The sequence below is a fragment of the Diabrotica undecimpunctata genome, chromosome 3, assembly GCF_040954645.1.
Source record: "Diabrotica undecimpunctata isolate CICGRU chromosome 3, icDiaUnde3, whole genome shotgun sequence".
NCBI classification, from domain to species: domain Eukaryota; kingdom Metazoa; phylum Arthropoda; class Insecta; order Coleoptera; family Chrysomelidae; genus Diabrotica; species Diabrotica undecimpunctata.
The window spans coordinates 82,385,734-82,404,720 of NC_092805.1; the positions used below are offsets into that span (position 1 = coordinate 82,385,734).

Consider the following 18,987-nt stretch of genomic DNA (forward strand, 5'->3'; position numbering starts at 1 on the left):
GAATTGTGTTTCGTATATTAAATGCGGTTTAACAAGGAATGGAGAACCGAAGGGGCCAAAGAGAAGGAGGGCAAGTTTAGGATCTTAATAGCATTCGGTTCATAAGAATTTCGGATTTTGAAAAGAAAACGATTCTTGATGAACTGAATCCTCAAATAAGGATTTTATCACTGTTGGCTATGTCCATGGTTTGAATATTAAGTAACGAAGTATGGGAGATAAGAATAATAGATTTTTTGGAAAATAAAATAGTTATTAGGACGATACAATCAGGAGGTGAACTGTATGATTTTTATATCTTGCTCTAATAAAAACTTTTTCCGGAAATTCAAAGACACCTTTACGATATTATTCTTTTACTTTTTTCCAGTGTTTTTCCACTAGTCGGTTTTACGTCTGATAACTTTTTTATGAAGCAAATGTGACTAGGGCTTTCAATTGAATAATTTTCTTTAAAAATACACAATTTTCTTTACTTTCTTCCAAATATTGACTTAGAATCTGTAATATCTTCGCTATGATTTATAAAAGAGTTTCTGATTGCTTTTAGTATTTCACCTTGGGATACCATGTCTGTGACGTGTACCTTACTTCTTGTATTATTGACGTGACAACGTCTTAAATTAGGTTGTGGCTCGGAGTCATTCATGAAAAAGTGTAACGCCCGCTCACGTCTGTTACAGTGAGTCACCGAACGAGAGAAAGGCCCGCCGGACCGGCGAATGCCTTGCGTCTCTCTCCCACTCAAACATGATCGGTCCGCTGCGCGCGCAGCACTAGAGAATTAGGCGCGTTGAATCGGTGCGTGCTTCCGTGCTTGTGTCTCTGTCTCTGTCTTTCTCGAGCGTTCTTGGCGTTCAAGACACATTACAGCAGAAACACTTCCTTTCATTTCATATTTCTCCTATCATCGTCCTATCCTCAACAAAATCACTCAAATAGAAATTAGTTAAGTTTAAGTTTACATGTACAATGTTTTAGTAAACAAAATATATTTCTATAGTTAAAATTTGTGCAATTCTTATTTTCATTCAATTCCTTGTTCCTATTGTGCAATTTAATAATATTCATATCAATAAATATTCTACCGAGAAAAAGACGTTGTCACGTAAAATCTTCGCCCGTAAAACCGACTTTACAGGCAACCGATTTTTTTTCGTTAGTTATTTTATTTTATTAAATTTAAGTTTATTTTTGTTGAGTACTGTTTTCAGAATAGTGGCTTTGTATTGTTCAGACCATCAGACAATTATCTTCGTAAAATAAATACCTCACATATGTTGTTTAACATACACCACATATTTTATCAGCCCCATCTGTTTTTATCTTTTTTTAAATTGTTTTACATTTATCTTGAGAAAAACTTCTATAGTGTTTAGTTAATAATTTATTATTTGTTGATATCTTCCAGCTATGTTCTCGTTGTGTAACTCACAATATAACTCAAAACATATAAATCCTAGAAATAAACAAGCAAGGAAATCATTCATGAACATGAATATATCTTTTACAAGCTAAGTTCTTATTGTAAAGGTCAGGACTCGGACAATCCTATGGCAATTTTTCGCTATTTTACTCTACCGATGCGAACATTGGACAATTGTAACGTGTCAAAATGACGTTTAATATATTTTTCCAAATTTCGTTATTCTATTAAATCTTAAATCACAACTGTACATACAATTATTTAATTTTTAATTTAATTTTAAGCCGATAATAAAACCCTTATTCAAGTATATCGCTTACCGAAATAATATTCTTTTATAATTTAGAAGTTCTACCCAAGATGTACTTAAAAAATAGTCTGTGTTATTATCATTTTTGCTATGTAAGAAAACAACCGTTAAACATAATAAACTCATTGAATATGGAAATGAATGAAACGAATGGTCTGCAGGTATCGAAAAATAATACTTTAAAAGAAGCGTTGTCCCGTTATGAAATATCTTATCAAAAGTTAGACCATACAAAAGTCAACAGTACTTTGTTATTCGAATATTCCTCCTAAGCCAATTCCGGCAATTATTTTCATTCTTCCGTTAGATTTTTAGTTGAAAAGATCCGTTCCTGTCCATTATAGAAGTAGCTGTAATTTGTGATTTGTGTCACCGCCTTTGGTAGTTGAATTACCCAATTTAATTTGGTTAATTTAAATACATGAATTTATCATTATGTCTCTTTTATTTTTTTCTACTTTTACCGCTTAAACTTTTACTTTCGTCTCTCCATCGATACGAATCTCAATATTACTGTATTGTGGGGTTCAAGATTTGACTGGTACGTACAAGCCAAAATTTTCTTCAATTAAAACCTGTATTGCTCACTAATATCCAGCCTTCATCATAAGAAAGTTGACTACACAGCCAGGTCAGCATACCGTCGATTCTTTTTATAGTTTGGTCTGAGGTTATATGAGTACAAAACATTTTTTTTATCATTTCCTAAGAAAAAAACTAACGCAAAAAAACTAAAAAATATAGTTACATAATTGTGATAAATGCTTAAACTGTCATATTGAAACAGTGGATATTTCATTATTGTTATTATTATTTAATATTTAATGTTTAATAGTTAATGTTCTTCGTATTTATATACAGTCCCAAAGCTTACATGTTTAACCTAAGGTGGATTAACTAGACACTAAATTTTATTTTTTTTTGCATATTTTAAACTTAACAGCATATTTTTGTATTCTATATTTTTTTCAACATAGTTAATCCACTCAAAGAAAGGACTTAGTAGGTAATTATCTAAAGAGATCAATAAGGCATCTCTCATATATTGCGAACTTCATTAATATCTGATGTTTCATACGATATTTATTTACTTCACGGGAATATTTTATTTGCATATTAATTTATACGTGTTTTGTAATATTTACTATTTCAATATTTTTGAATGTAGATAATAAAGTGAATTTTACTTTTTTTTATTTTAATGATATATCATCCTTTCTAGTTGATTTGTGTATATCCCGTTTCTGTTTTGGTAGATTCAAACATTTAAAAAAAACAGTGACGCCATTTCTTTTTTTTTGAAGTGTTGCTCGCTTCCTTAATTTCCTTTCTTTGTTGTTTAGTATCTATTTTTCCTTAAGTGAATAACGGTGTATAACAGTGCCTAGATTAAAAAAAAACACAGAAACGAAGATGAAAGATATAAAAAAATAAAAAAAAATGGTAGGTTTAGTTTTGGATAAAATAAATATTAGTGTGGGGGTTATTTAAATTGTTGTGATATTGTATTTTTCTTTCTGATAAGACTTTTACATACAGTATTGTTCTCTTGTTCTCTTGGTATCTCTTCTTACGGTGTTTCAGGATCTTTTATAATGTTTTGTTGATTATATTTGATATATATATATATATATATATATATATATATATATATATATATATATATATATATATATATATTACTAGTTTCTTTTGCCAAAAAAGCGTTTAGTTAGGTATGGTATTTGCTCTGATGATTCCGTTTTTAATGTTTATGATATAATTTGAATGATAATTTAAATAACTGATATTAATATGATAACGTGTGGGTTTTCTATATACTTTAGATAGACATAAATAATTCACAAAAAGATTGGTACAATTTATACTAGGATTTTTAGTGATGAAAATAAGATTAAAGTTATAAAGTTAAATAAATCCGAATTTTTTAATATTGCACCAAAACGGTGTAAAACTTTTGTATCAAAATTTATATTATCTATTAATATATCATGGCTAATTACACCGAAGTAGTGAAAATACTGTTTCCCGATAATTTTTCTTGATGTTTAGAGGGAGTCTCCAAACCTTTTCCCTCCACCCTCTCCCCCCACTTTTTTGTAATATAAAATTGGATTAAAAGAAGGGACGTCAATGGGATAAAATACCTATTTTAGAACCTTTTTGTCTGTTAGTATTTGTTTTTAAAATCATTAATGATACACCCACTTTTTTAAATATCAAGCTAAAAAATATAACATTAATTTCCAGAAATATCAAGTTTATTATTCGAGTAGGCAAATTTTCGTTGTTTTCTCTATCTTGACAGTGATTTGTCACAGGGGCGGCGTTGGGCATGAGCGACTTAGGACACAGCCTACGGCCTCGCGGTCGGAGGGGCCTCGCGCTATGGAGATTTATGTATTACTTGAACCTAAGCCATGAATGCGTCGAAAAAAGTACTTGCGTTACTTTTGTTCGCGAGAAATCCCTGCTGCAATACACGTCACCGATGGTCTAACAAAAGGTATTCCTTAGAAATTGCATTCCTCTGGCTAGTAAAGAATTTCCGCTGCACGTAGCCGACCAAAACAAAATAGGGTATTCCCACTAGTCAAACAACAGCCTCCTGCCGCAACTTTTTGACGATTTTGTTTTTATGCTGTTGGTCGTCAAAGCAAAGCGTAGAGTCTACTTGGGTTGACTTTTGCATCGTGCATAAATAATATAACATATATTTTTTTTGTGACATTCTATTTAAGAAATTAAAACTGTGGTTCACTGTTTCAAAACGCTCTTTTGTAACTATACCTACTTATAAAATCATAGATACGTAGCCTAAGTTAACTATTGATTTATTTTTTGTGATGTGAAGAAAAACAATTGTATCTGGATTAAGTGAAAGGTAAGAAATTATTTTATTTACAAATAATACTTTATTTTTATAAAAAAAAAATCGGTTGCCTGTAAAGTCGGTTTTACGGGCGAAGATTTTACGTGACAACGTCTTTTTCTCGGTAGAATATTTATTGATATGAATATTATTAAATTGCACAATAGGAACAAGGAATTGAATGAAAATAAGAATTGCACAAATTTTAACTATAGAAATATATTTTGTTTACTAAAACATTGTACATGTAAACTTAAACTTAACTAATTTCTATTTGAGTGATTTTGTTGAGGATAGGACGATGATAGGAGAAATATGAAATAAAAGGAAGTGTTTCTGCTGTAATGTGTCTTGAACGCCAAGAACGCTCGAGAAAGACAGAAACCAGTGATGTTCCGTGGAGCTTATCCAATATCGGGAGATGCCTTCGGCAAAATTCGGTAGATATCGGTAGATCATATGCAATGACGTAAATTATATATATATATATATATATATATATATATATATATATATATATATATATATATATATATATTATAATACAGTGCGTCCAATTAAGTGAACACCATAATGGAATTTTTTTTTAGTTTTATGACCTAAAACCTAAAATCAATCATCAATTAAATTTTTTGAGCCATATACACGAGGTTTGTCAAAAAATATGAACATAAAATTCATATTTTTTTATAAACTGCCTATATTACTAAAAAAATTTAATATCTGATGATTGTATTCTAAGTTTTAGATCATTCAGAACTTTTTAGAAAGAATAACTTTTTTCCATAAAACTAAAAATAGAAAAGTTTCCCATTATGGTGGCGACTTAATGGTTCAAAAGTTAAAGACCTTAAATAATTATGCTGAACTAATTATTAGAAATAACCATAATTCATTGAATTTTGTTTAATAAATAAAGAATCAAATTATTGGGACCAAATGCTCACATCAGCTATTATGATACAAATAAGGTTTAATAATATTTTGAGAAATAGTTATAGGTCATAATATTTACAGAAAGTTAAAACGTTCTGGTTCAAATAGATGTAACAACCATTATCTGCTAATGGATTAAGTCGGCAGTCAAAGAAAACCAACAGCACACACACCATCATTTAGCTAATAATTTATCACTTGATACTTGAGATTCTTTGAGAATTGAAGAGACGTGTGTGAATGATTATGATTACGGAATGATGTTTATACAATATGTTATTATTAGGTATAAAATTACGAACTTGAATCTCGGGGTATTTCGCTTTCTTTGCATCTTTGCAAATATATTTTTAAACACTATAGGGAAGTATCAAATGAATTTTAATACAAACGTATTAAAAATACCAAGTATTAGGTTACACTGAAAAGTTTTTTGATGGTAACAGAAATAAAAAGATAAATTGTATTATCCGAATTTATTTTCAAGTCATTGTGATATTTGTTTTAAAATTAGGTAGATTCAAGGGGCAGTTCGGTAGATCGGTAGATAGGAATCAAATTCGGTAGATCTACCGAAAAATCGGTAGACGGAACAACACTGACAGAGACACAAGCACGGAAGCACGCACCGATTCAACGCGCCTAATTCTCTAGTGCTGCGCGCGCAGCGGACCGATCATGTTTGAGTGGAAGAGAGACGCAAGGCATTCGCCGGTCCGGCGGGCCTCTCTCTCGTTCGGTGACTCACTGTAACAGACGTGAGCGGGCGTTACACTTTTTCATGAATGACTCCGAGCCACAACCTAATTTAAGACGTTGTCACGTCAAAAGCGTAAAGTGTACTAATTATCTAGTAGTATTATGTAGGTACCTAAACCTATCAAACAGAAAGATATACTTATACTAGTGATGGGAACCATCGAATAAAACTATCGAATATTTCGATGGTTACTTAATTAGTCGAATTATTCGATAGTTTGCAAATTATTCATGAATAAATTTAATTATTCGAATATATTAGTCGAATGTTTTAGTCGAATAATAAGTTTGGTAACCAACACAGATGAATACATTTTTTATTCGAATATAGTACTCGAATAATACTTTTAGCAACTAACGCAGATGAATACATTTTTTATTCGTATATATTATTCGAATAATAATTTTAGTAACTAACACAGATAAATACAATTTTTATTGGAATATATTAGTCGGTGGCTATTAAATACAGAGGTGGATAAATGATAAAAATGTATTGGAACATATAAATAGTTTATAATGTAAAAATAAAATAAGAATAAGAAGAATAAGAATTGTTGGTTGATAGATAAAATATATAAACCCTCTAAAATATTAAATATCTATTAAAAAATTAATATTATATATCTACAAAATATTACATTACAGCACACCTACTTATACTAAAATATTGATACTGGCCATGATATAAACAGTGGAATTAAAACTATGAGAACCCCTAACCCCATTTCTTGCTTATTAATCATCTTATAATGACGAATGACTCGGACTCATGATGACTTATATAATCCATCTACACCACATACTACACACATAATACTAGGGCAATCCCTACCATATCAGGGGAATTTGGAAAATCAGTAATAAAATTTCTTAACGTTTTCGTTGTCTAATACTATGGCGTAAAATTAGTAATGAATAAAATTATTCAGATTGTCAAATTTGTCAGATTTTTTTAACTCTCGTGAGACGAGGTTTTAGGAGAATAGTATAATGTTACTTCCCCGACGTTGGCAAGAGGTCATTGATAATGATAGAGAACCTGATATTATTGTTTCTGTCCACAGATTACATAACATGTCACACCTAGGCCCTAAGAGAGATAGGGCCTAGGCCTGACATCACCATCGTTATTCGTATGTGGTGCTGCGAATATAGTTGCAAGATGCTCTGCGAATACTGTTGTTTTTCTGCGTTTGTGCGGGCCCAGGTCATATCAAAATCTACCAAATCTGGAATTTTGTTGGCATCCGTAGGCCAGTATTTGGGTTCTCCCGTAGATAAGTATCTTAAGTTGTTTCGTTGGATGATATTCATTAATGCTCGACCTTTAGGCGTGATTAATGTGGAATCCCATGTGGTGTGTTTGCATTCCAGTCTTCTGCTACTATAAATTTGGATCCAAGAGTTTGTATAAAATTATGATACTCTTCGCTTGAAATTGGATGTCTAGGTGGACTGTAGACTGATGATATAGTGATGGAGGTGTTTGTTTCGATTTTAATAATTGCTGCTTGTATTTTTTCCGTAATATAAGGTTGGACCGAATAGTGTTTAATTTTTGATTTAATAATAACGGCAGAACCTGCATGTGCTCTTCCGTCTGAATGGTTTGCATAATACACAGTATAGTAGGGTATATTAATAACTGTTCTTTATGTGGCATGGCTTTCAGATATTAATAGAATGTCTATATTATACATTTTTAAAAACAGTGATATCTCTAGTATATGGTTTGAAGCCATTAGCATTCCACGACGGAATTCGTAGTGACTTAAAAGTTGTTTTGTTATTTGTTATGACTGTAGTTAACATGGTTAAAATCATGCTATTTTAGTTTAAGAGTTGAGAGAACATATTTTTGAATTCGTTTAGGAAATTTGATAGTTTATCTGCTAATTCACTGTTGTTATTTTTGTTATATGCATTTATGTTTCCAATGGTAGCATCTCTATAACTGATTCTGTTGAAATTATGAGTATGATGTTGGGTAGTATATTTACATTGGCATTGTTGACAGGCTTTTGAGTGGTGATTTGTTTTGATTTGTCATGGTATCTGACATTTAGTAGTTCACGATAAACAGAACATCCTCTGTAATTAGAAGGATGGTCTCCGTTGCAGCTAGTGCAAATATTGGTTTCTTGCAGTCCTTTGTATTCCAGCGCATTTTACGCAATTATATGGTTTTACACAGTACGTTTGAGTGTAACCATATTCTTGACATCGTGTACATTGTGATATATTTCTTTTAATTCTCGGTGGTTTTACCCTTATTTTACAATGTTTATATACTCTAGTTCAAATATTTCTTTGTTGTTCGTTTGAGTGTGGAGGTCCACAAGAAATAATGGTAATGGTTCACGGCTCAATCTGTGTCTGACATTTGTAACGTTCCTTACCTTATAAACTTTTTTCTGGATTTCCGCTTTTATTTCATCTATCGAAAAGAAGTGATGTAGATCTCGAATAACTGCTTTGTATGCTATGTCTTCCTTAGGTAGGTATGTATGGTGGACGATATTTTCCTCTCGTACGTGATGTATTAGTTTCCTGTAGGATTCAGGTATCTTTGGTAAAATTTTTATTGTGTTGTTTGTTAAGGCTTTAGTAAAGTAAGTTTCTACTTCCTACTTCTACTGTTTGAGCTAAATTATCTATCATTTTACTATAGTCATTCACGCCATTAAAAAATTTGAAGGGGTTTTGAGATTGGTGAATTTTCATTCATATCATTTACGGAGTTTTCCTGTGGAAGTGGCTGAAACCTATTTGAGAGTGTAATTGGAGCTTCTTCTTCTTTTGAATCTTGACGTTTAAGCCTTTTTCTTTTTGATCTTATTGTTTGCCATGGGTGTTTATTATTTTGAGAGTCTTCATGTTCTTCATCTGACATCGAATCATATTCATTATATGCTTCTGGATTGTTTTTTTTTTAGTTTAAGTAAGCTTGAAAGTTTGATGTAGAATGAGAAAAGTTGGTTTGCTGGACAACTATTGGCTGTACCTGATATTGTTGTTGATAATTATCAAAAGGTATCATTTGGTTGACTCTTGGTTGATTTAAGTACAGTGGTGGATCTTGAGTATTTAATTGACTTACTTGGTAATACGGATGTACTAGGTTTGTAGGCTCGTTATGCATTACAGTTGGAAACTGCACTGTAGGGTATTGAAAATCACGTGATCCTAGTCCGTTCCCTGTTGGAAATATTTTCACGTCACTAGAGCTTACTTTTATTTCACATTGACTCGATAAGTGACAATTTATTTATTTACCAATAATCAATTTAAATATACCAAATCTCAAGAAGATTAATAATTAGTTAGCACAATTACAATATCTTCAGAAAACCGCCAAAAATTAATATTTTTCCGGGAATTCACATTAAGTTTGACAGTTATTTTGACAATTATGAGAACATATGAGACCATCGAGTTAGAATCTATGGAGAAGCTATGAGCATATTAACGTATGTACTAAAAACGGCGTAGGTAGGCGTGGCTAACTGTGATATCAATATGGCGGTGGGATCATGGCCGGACTCAATAATATTAAAACTACTATAAAAATATGACTAGTTATTCAGAAGATTTAATCATAATCTAAAAAAGTGCAATACATTTTTAATAAACTATGATTTATTTATCCCGCGGTAAACACTAAAAACACGATATATTATACATAAAGATAAATTAATACAGTCAAATACTATTAATTTATTCTCTGAAGTACGGGCCATTACTTTGTTTACATATTTGTATACTAACCTGTAGAACGTTATTCCTGAAGATTTTTTTATTAACATTGCTTCTGCCACTGTAACTACGTTGAGAACAAGAAACCATTATTATGCACTATAACAATATATTATTACAGTTTCTATAAAAGTATTATAAAACTAAAAATATTCGAAAAACAACAAACGTAAATAAACATATACGATCTGTCAAAAGTGTCAAAACAATATGGCCGAAGTGAGGTCGTTTTTAGTCATGTGATGCCCTCTCCATATATTCTAACTCGATGTATGAGACGTATTACTGACAAACTTGCGCATCATTATTTAAGTCACGATATACAAAATGAATTGATCACACTGACGTCAAAAACGGTAACTGATAAAGTGATTCGCAAATCAAAAGAGGCAAAATATTATTCTTTTTTCTTGACTGCAGTAGAGACTGTAGTAAAGTAGAACAAATGTCTGTGATCTTAAGATTTTAAAATAAATCAACGGGCACAACAGAGGAGTACTTTATTGGATTTCTTGCAACAAACACGAGAGTATTTAAATAATGCCATACTAGGCGAACTAGAAAAAAATGGCTTAGATGGCCGTGGACAAGGATACGACAATGGTGCAAGTAGGCATAAATAGTAGAGTCAAAACTCGATTAAATATAAATTCTAGGGCATGTTTCAAACCTTGTGGTTGTCATAGCTGGGCCCTGCTGTTAATAGACGCCGCTAATTCTTCGGTGATAGCAAAAACATTTTTTGGTTTTATCTAAAAAAATTATTTACTGTTTTCAGGTTCCAGCAAATGCTGGAAATTGGTCAAAGATAAATTAAAACTTACCATGAAACATTTATCGAACACGAGATAGAAAAGCAGAATCAAGGCAGTTAAGTTCATACTATTTCAATTTGATGATATTGTAGGATGCATAGAAAGTTTGAAAAATCTAACGGATCAATCAGACACTCTCACTGATTGTGATTCAGTATTAAACGAAATGCTTAGTTTAGAATTTGTAATATCTTTACATGTATGGTATGAATTGTAATCGCATGTTAATGTGATAAGCAAACTATCGAAATCTGTACAAGTTTATTTGAGCATTACCCTTCAACATTTAAATTTAAAATTTAAAAAACAAAACAAATTTAAAAACAAAAGAATAGCGAAAAAGAAAAGGGTCTCTGATTATGAGGACGAGCATCAACCTATACAGGGTCCCAAAAACCGGTATAAAGCAAATTTTTTATCACCATGCTTGATTTAATTATTAGCTATATGGATTTGAGATTTATGGCTTGAAATCAACATCATGAAAATTTCGGTTTTCTGTATAATATAAGTAAATTAAAAAATATTCCACACGAACAAATATTAAAAAATTATCAAGATTTACACACAGTCCTACTAGCAGGTGAGAGAAGTGTCTTTCAACCTTACGAATTATATGAAAACTTACAAATAATGATCCCTAATTTACCTAACTTTATAACAGACGTGAAACAGTTGCTTCAACACTTTACAGATAATAACTTAAAAACAATATACGCAAACATTTGCATCGTCTTTAGAATATTATTAGACATCTAGCATTCGACATCTAACAATACCAATTAGTACAGCCTCCACTGAAAGTAGCTTCCCAAAATTAAAACTCATTAAGAATTATTTAAGGAGTACGATGTCACAGGAAAGACTTCTATCGAGTTCGAATTTTGTCTATCGAGGCTGATCTAGCATCCAAGCTTGATTACGACCACGTAATTAAACAATTCAGCAATGTAATAAGTAGAAAATTTCTGTTCCTGTCATATTTAAATTAAATTGTTTTTTAAAGTTGATACATGTTAATATCTTAAATATTTTTAGGTTAGTTGTAAGTTTGACTAGATTTTTCATCAATAAAAGTTTAATAATGAAATAACACATGTTTTTTATTTCAAAAAATCTATCATTATGCGCGAGCAGAGAGCCTCGTAAAATGTATTTTGCCCACATAAAATTATGATCTTGCACCGCCACTGATTTGACAGTTATTGTAAACGAAAGTTTTGTTTTAATTAATTTGATTAAAAATGAACAATTACAGTTTTCTCTGAAATGGCACTGGACAGATTCGAATGTAGATATAAGGATCGAATCGTTTTATAATGCCCATTTGTCCGCTTTTTCTTGATCTACGATGATAAATGCAATAAAACATTGAAGCTGTGGAGTAAAAATGTTGGTTTTTACTAATACAATTCCAAAAGCTAGACCAAAAGTCAAAAGAGTGTTTCTGATATATATATATATATATATATATATATATATATATATATATATATATATATATATATATATATATATATATTGTTCTGAAGCTATTTTCTTGTGGCATTTTAAAGTAATTACTATTTAAATGGGAATAAGCCACAATTAAAGGTTAAAGTATATTTATTGACGTTTCAATTTCCACTTCGGAAATCGTTCTCAAAATACAAACATTAGTAAATTTACTAATGTTTGTATTTTGAGAACGATTTCCGAAGTGGAAATTGAAACGTCAATAAACGTATTTTAACCTTTAATTGTGGCTTATTCCCATTTAAATAGTAATTTACCCCTTGAAGGAACCCGTTCGGGTCCTACAATTCATTGTAGCGGGATATAGAATTCGTGTAACAGGACTCATTCCACACCATTCCAATGCTCCAAGTCATTCATTTCCCTTCTAAATTAATTACTAATTAAACATATAATATACAAACAAACTTTATATTAAAATTAGAAATGTGGCCTACTGACATTTATGATTCGTGAAATGGCTAAATTTTCAACCAATATTATAAAAAGTAAATTCCACGCCCTACTCTAAATACGGTTATCCTCAATGGTGCGTTACTTTTTATAACATATCACATCAAACTTTTTATAACATAAAATAATTTAGTTTTATACCCTGAAGATGTAAGCGTATAATCAAAAACAAGCTTTAATAATCCCTTCAAATATCCCACTCCCTCGTTTTTCCTTTAGAAACCGTATCAATTTTCCGTATCCCATCTCTCATTGAATTTATTTGTATTTTTGCAGTTCCTTCGTGGGCGATGGGTCCCAAAGGATGTCTGTTGACGGAATTGCCGTCGTTGACTGTCCTGTACATCCCCGAACAATCCTCTCTGGAGTTGACGTCCGACTGCGGTTTGGACGGAACCAAGAGAATAGCGTGCAAAGGGAATGCGGTAAGTTTAAAGACACAAACTTCTTCCGAGTAAATCGACAACTTACAAAGAAGGGAGCTCCTATGGGGGGTTTATAATCTCGATATTCTCACAGACAGCAACAAGTGTATCAAATTATATACGTGAGTATTTAAATTCTCACAAAAGTGGTGTTTTTTGTTTTCTTTTGAGTTTAAATTAAATTTAAATTTACCAAAGCGAGTGTCAAAACTATATAATAAACATATAACAAATGTTGCCCGGTAGATTTTACTTGTACCAATATTTTGAATCTCGCGACACAAACCGAGATTAATTAGATTTTATTAACAGACCAAATAATCAATTTATAACAACTTTATAACAGACCAAATAACCGAGATTAATTAGATTTTATTAAGAGACCAAATACCCAATTTATAATGACTTGACAGTAGTTTTACTTAACTTTCTAACAATTTAAGTATTTATAAATCAAAATTGGTCTTTCTTCGTCTTAAAATTTGTTGTTTTATGACTGCCTTTAAAATTATAATTACTGCCTTTTACAGTGGACACTGTCTTCGTCTCAGTTCGATAACAATATTAACTGTTTTAAAACGTCGCTAAAACAGGTTCAATAGAAATCCATAAGAACGTGTAAAAAGATTTTTAACTCATTGATTATAACAAAATTAATATTATATTTTCTTAAGAAAATTCTTCTTCTTCTTTTACTTTTATCTAGGTATATTACCTATTTTTCTTCAACCTTGCTTCATATTCTATTGGACTATTGTCATTTCATCTCCTTCTAGGACGACCTATGCTTTTTCTTCTACTTGGGAACATAACTTTTGCTATTCTAGCGATTATATTTTCTGCCATTCTGCTAATGTGACTCTTCTATTCTCCCTTTAGAAATTGTACCCTTTAATTTATGTTGTCTATCCCGCTCGTGTTTCTGATGTCGTTTCTTCTTGATCCATCAGTGTCTATCATATTTTTACTCGTTTCCAGTCATCTTCTTCTTGTGCTAGTTTCTGGTCTTGTTTCAGCGGACTATGTTATTAAAGGCCTAAGTACAGATTTACAATTCACTTCCCTTTCTGGGTATCTTAACCACAAAAGAAGACACGGGATATGTATCCAAAGTTTACAGAAAACCAACTTACACCAACGAATATTTAAAATACCACTTCAACCACAAAGTAAATTTAAAAAGGAAATTATCAAATAATTAGATGATAGAGCCTGAAGCACCTGCTCTAATAAAAATGCATTTCGGCAAGAAAAAACCTGCTAACAAAGGTTTTGATAAAAAATCACTGCATCCAAACCACCAACACACTGAGATCTATCCTGTCCAAACCCAAACCCAACAACACAGAAGAAAGATTAAAAAAGTGAAATATAAAATTCACAAATATAAATATAAAATACCCTGTGAATGGATCAATTTGTATGCGGGAGATACAATAAGCCCACTGAGTGCCAGGATATACTAGCATGAAAAATACATATTTGAAATGAAAATAGTAATTGCTATATATAGTAAGATGCCACAAGAAAATAGCTTCAGAACAATATTTTTTTGAAAACGATTTCCGAAATTGAATTCAAAACGTCAAACATTAGTTATTTAAAATGTAATTTTCGTTACAGTCAATTGTGGTTTAATCTCATATAAACATAATATTTAAATTAGACATGTCACAGTTTCAGAACCTTTCTTACAGATTTATATATGCGCGTTTTCGTTTCTAAGTTTAGATATTTGTTTTTTCAATATTGTTCTGAAGCTATTTTCTTGTGGCATTTTAAATTAATACCTATTTAAATGGGAATAAGCCACAATTAAAGGTTAAAATACGTTTATTGACGTTTCAATTTCCACTTCGGAAATCGTTCTCAAAATACAAACATTAGTAAATTAAACAAATTTTGTTTTTTGTTACTTAGTGAAAAATTCTTCTAATCATTTAATTTTATCTGACTCATCTATATTGACAATTCAGACATACATTATACATTTTAAAGTAGACGACTTTAAAATGATATTGCCAATATTGTTGAGTTGCGTTCCTGGGAGGACTTTACTTATAAGATAGTTCATTCGATTACATTAAATCAACTTTAACTTGAGAATATCCGTCAGAAAAAATCATAAAATGTAATTCGTCTTTAAAAAGACAAATACATGCCATGATGACAGTAAAAATCTCCTGTTGGTGATTCCATAGTAAATTATGAGGGAAAAACCAGGAAAAAACCTCATAATACTATCCCGATATGGTAAGTATTTGATCTTGCATTTAGTTTACCTTCAATAAACACCAAATTCCGATTTTGTATGTTTGTTATTTAAAAAATATAAATGATGTATTCTCTATATGTTACTGACTTACCAATACTGATATTTTCCTTTTAATAACTTCCTCTTTCAATATGGGTAACCAGATCCTACTACATTCTGCCGAGGAATTCGCGACACAATTGGTCTCATTTATCATAATTAGAGCCGCTTCTTTGATTTTTCTCTTTTTACTATCCGTTTCTTTTAGGACTATATTTGAATCATTCCACTGAACCCTATGTTCATTATCCCATGCATGTTTACATATTTGAGATCTATCAAATTCTCTATTTTTAATATAGGATTGATGTTCACTTATTCTAACATTTAATGGCCTTGATGTTTCACCTAAATAAAACTGATTGCATTCACAAGGTATTTTATAAATGCAATTCCTTGTCCTTTCTTGTTCATTGTTAGGTTTGGTTTTGGACAAAATAGATCTCAACGTGTTAGAGACAACAACCTAATACCAAAGGGCTTGAAGTTACGTCCAGCATATTCAAGCAGAAGGTTGAACAACATTCTACATAGAGCCAGCTTGTCCATGACCCGCGAAAGGTTACAATATCATAGATCAAATTTATTTTTTGTTGAACAAGATATTGTAAGTTGTAACGATAAGACTACCAAATAGAATTGAAGTACTATTGTGAAAATAACACCTCAATCAACCATGGGAGCTGATCGTCTATACCTTGCCTAGCTCAGTATCTCAAGGGTGAGTTCGTCTTGTCTTAAACTAGGGATTGAACCTGAGTTCTCAGTTGATAGCAAATAAGACAAATTTTAACCAAACATATTTATTTAAATGAATAAAAAAAAAACAATAATTAACCCTTCCAAAGCTTAACAGTTAATAAGTGTTACTTATTGCTTCGATGGGCTGCTTGTGTGTTCTAGCTGTCGGGTCCTCCAATTAGAATTTGTGGCTTCTGGAGAGCTGCAGTCACACGTGGCTATATGTCCTGAATAATTGTTGAACTCCAAATGAGGTGGTTGATAAAAAGCCAATAAATCCAATAAACCAATAAACTGTCCAGTAAACCAATAAATTGTCCAGTAAACTGTCCAGTAAACCAATAAACTAAAAGGATAAGGAACAACTTGCATTAGAAACACATCAAAAAGAAAGGTTTAACTTCCTTGCCATCTTACAAAATTACACTTAAACAAATAGCGTATGGCAAGGATAAAATGAAATATGAATGTTACTACTTAGTTAAATTCTGTTAAAGAGTCCTAATGCATATATCAGAAAAAAAATGTGCTTTCGAAAGAAAGTAAGGTTACAAATATTGGAAATGTGGTCAGAATTATAGAATAAATATCACAATGAAAGTACTTACCCCAAGAGAATTTGTAGACCATAAAAATGAGTCTTATAATAATTTTTGCCTTCTTTTATAAATTTCAAAAAGAGGCAAAAAATAATCCCACTACAGAAAAGTTGTTTTGACAGAAAGTGGGAGACTGAGACTGAATGAAGTTAGCACAGATGTCATAGGATGTTGCTATAGATATCATGAAACTAGCTTGTCTGTCAACACGGAACAGAATAGTCTGTTGAACAAAAAGAGAGAGGGCGAATATGTATTCTACGGGACAGAAATAGAGAGAAAATAAAGACAGAGGAAGAAAAGAAAAAACATAGGGCGCCAACTATTTTGTGAAAAATAGTAAAAATTAAACTGAAGATAAATTAATAAAGAAATTAAAATGAAATAATTATTAAAATATAAATTAATAAAGATGTGACGTTTATAACGTTACAAAGTATTGAAGATTTGCTTGTCGATGTGATATCAAATTCTGATTTTGATCAAATTATTTTTAGTTTACATACAGTATATGAAAATTCATATATTAAACAAAGAGATATACATTTAAATAAATTTAATATTCTATTAGAACAAAACAGTATACACACTTTAGATAACCTAAATAGAAATAATGACATTTTAGCGACAGTTGTCAATCTACCAAATAGACATTTAAATGCAACGGAGAATGTAGTACTGTCAAAGGGTCTAAACTTTGCTGTTACTCAGCCATCAATTCCAAAATTAGACATAATAAGCTCAGTGGAAAAAATATCTCAATGTTTACCAACCCATGAAAAGGCAGAATACAGAGTATTATGTAAACTTGAATTGGAAAAGTCTATTAAAATTGAACAAAACATAAGCAAAGAGGAACTAAAGTCTATAAGAACTTTAAAAAATGACGACTCCATAATCATCCTACCAGCAGACAAGGGGAATGCAACTGTGGTAATGGATAGAATTCAATATGAAAACAAAATTAAAGATCTAATAATAAACGGATCTTATACAAAATTAACAAAGGATCCAACAAAACCTTTGGAAAACAAAATATATAGAACTTTATTCAAGTTTAAAGATTGTTTACCCAGTTATCAGAGAAGATTAATTACGAAAAGTTCATAAAACGAATATACCACTTGGACCCATTTGTAATACCATGAATTCTCCTTGTAGTGAAGTATCAAAATTTTTATTAAATATTTTAAAACCAATTGCAAATAAAAATGACACATTTATAAAAAATACACAACATTTTTTAAATAAACTATCAAATATTGAATTTAATTCAAATAATACTTTAGTAAGTTTTGACATAAATAGTTTATTTACGAATAGGCCATTAGATAAGACTTTAAATATAGTCAAGACAAAATTAGAGAGTGATGATACATTGGCAACTAGAACAAGACTAAATATATCAGCTATAATGGAGTTAATAACAGTATGTACTGATAATACATATTTTCAACTAAATAATGAATTCTATAAACAAAGTTTTGGACTAGCAATGGGCTCTAGTTTATCTCCATTATTAGCCGATATATTTATGGAAGATTTTGAAACAAATATTATTTCTAAACAAAATTTAAAACCCTCAGTATGGTGGAGATATGTAGATGATGTATTCTCAATATGGCCTCATGGATCAGAGTTGTGGATACATTCCTAAATGATATAAACGATAAAGAAGAGACAATAACATTTACCATGGAAAAGGAATATAATAACACATTACCTTTTCTGGATGTTTTAATCTCTAAGAACGATACTGGATACGAAACTCAGGTGTATAGAAAACCAACACACACCAACAGATATTTAAATTTCAAATCAAATCACAATATTAATATTAAAAAGGGAATCATTAAATCCTTATACGATAGAACCAAAATTACTTGTTCTAACGAAAATTCGTTCTTGGAGGAAAAACATTTGTTAACATCTGTTTTATTAAAAAATGATTATCCTTTATCGTTTATAAATAAGGAATTTTCAAAAATCGATCGAATAGAACAAACCAACTTAGAACGAGATCCTACAGCATACACAAGGAATAATACGAGGAAAATAACAAT

At 30.9% G+C, this 18,987-nt stretch overlaps 1 protein-coding gene across 2 annotated transcripts in view; it reads left to right on the forward strand.

Moving 5' to 3' along the window:
* LOC140436967 (uncharacterized) overlaps window positions 1–18,987 on the forward strand; it is a 499,062-nt gene that overhangs the window by 392,139 nt on the left and 87,936 nt on the right. For both annotated transcript variants that reach the window (XM_072526155.1, XM_072526156.1), the window contains exon 5: window positions 13,122–13,270. In XM_072526155.1, coding sequence (XP_072382256.1) covers window positions 13,122–13,270 — 149 coding nt within the window. The remainder of the gene's footprint in view (window positions 1–13,121; window positions 13,271–18,987) is intronic.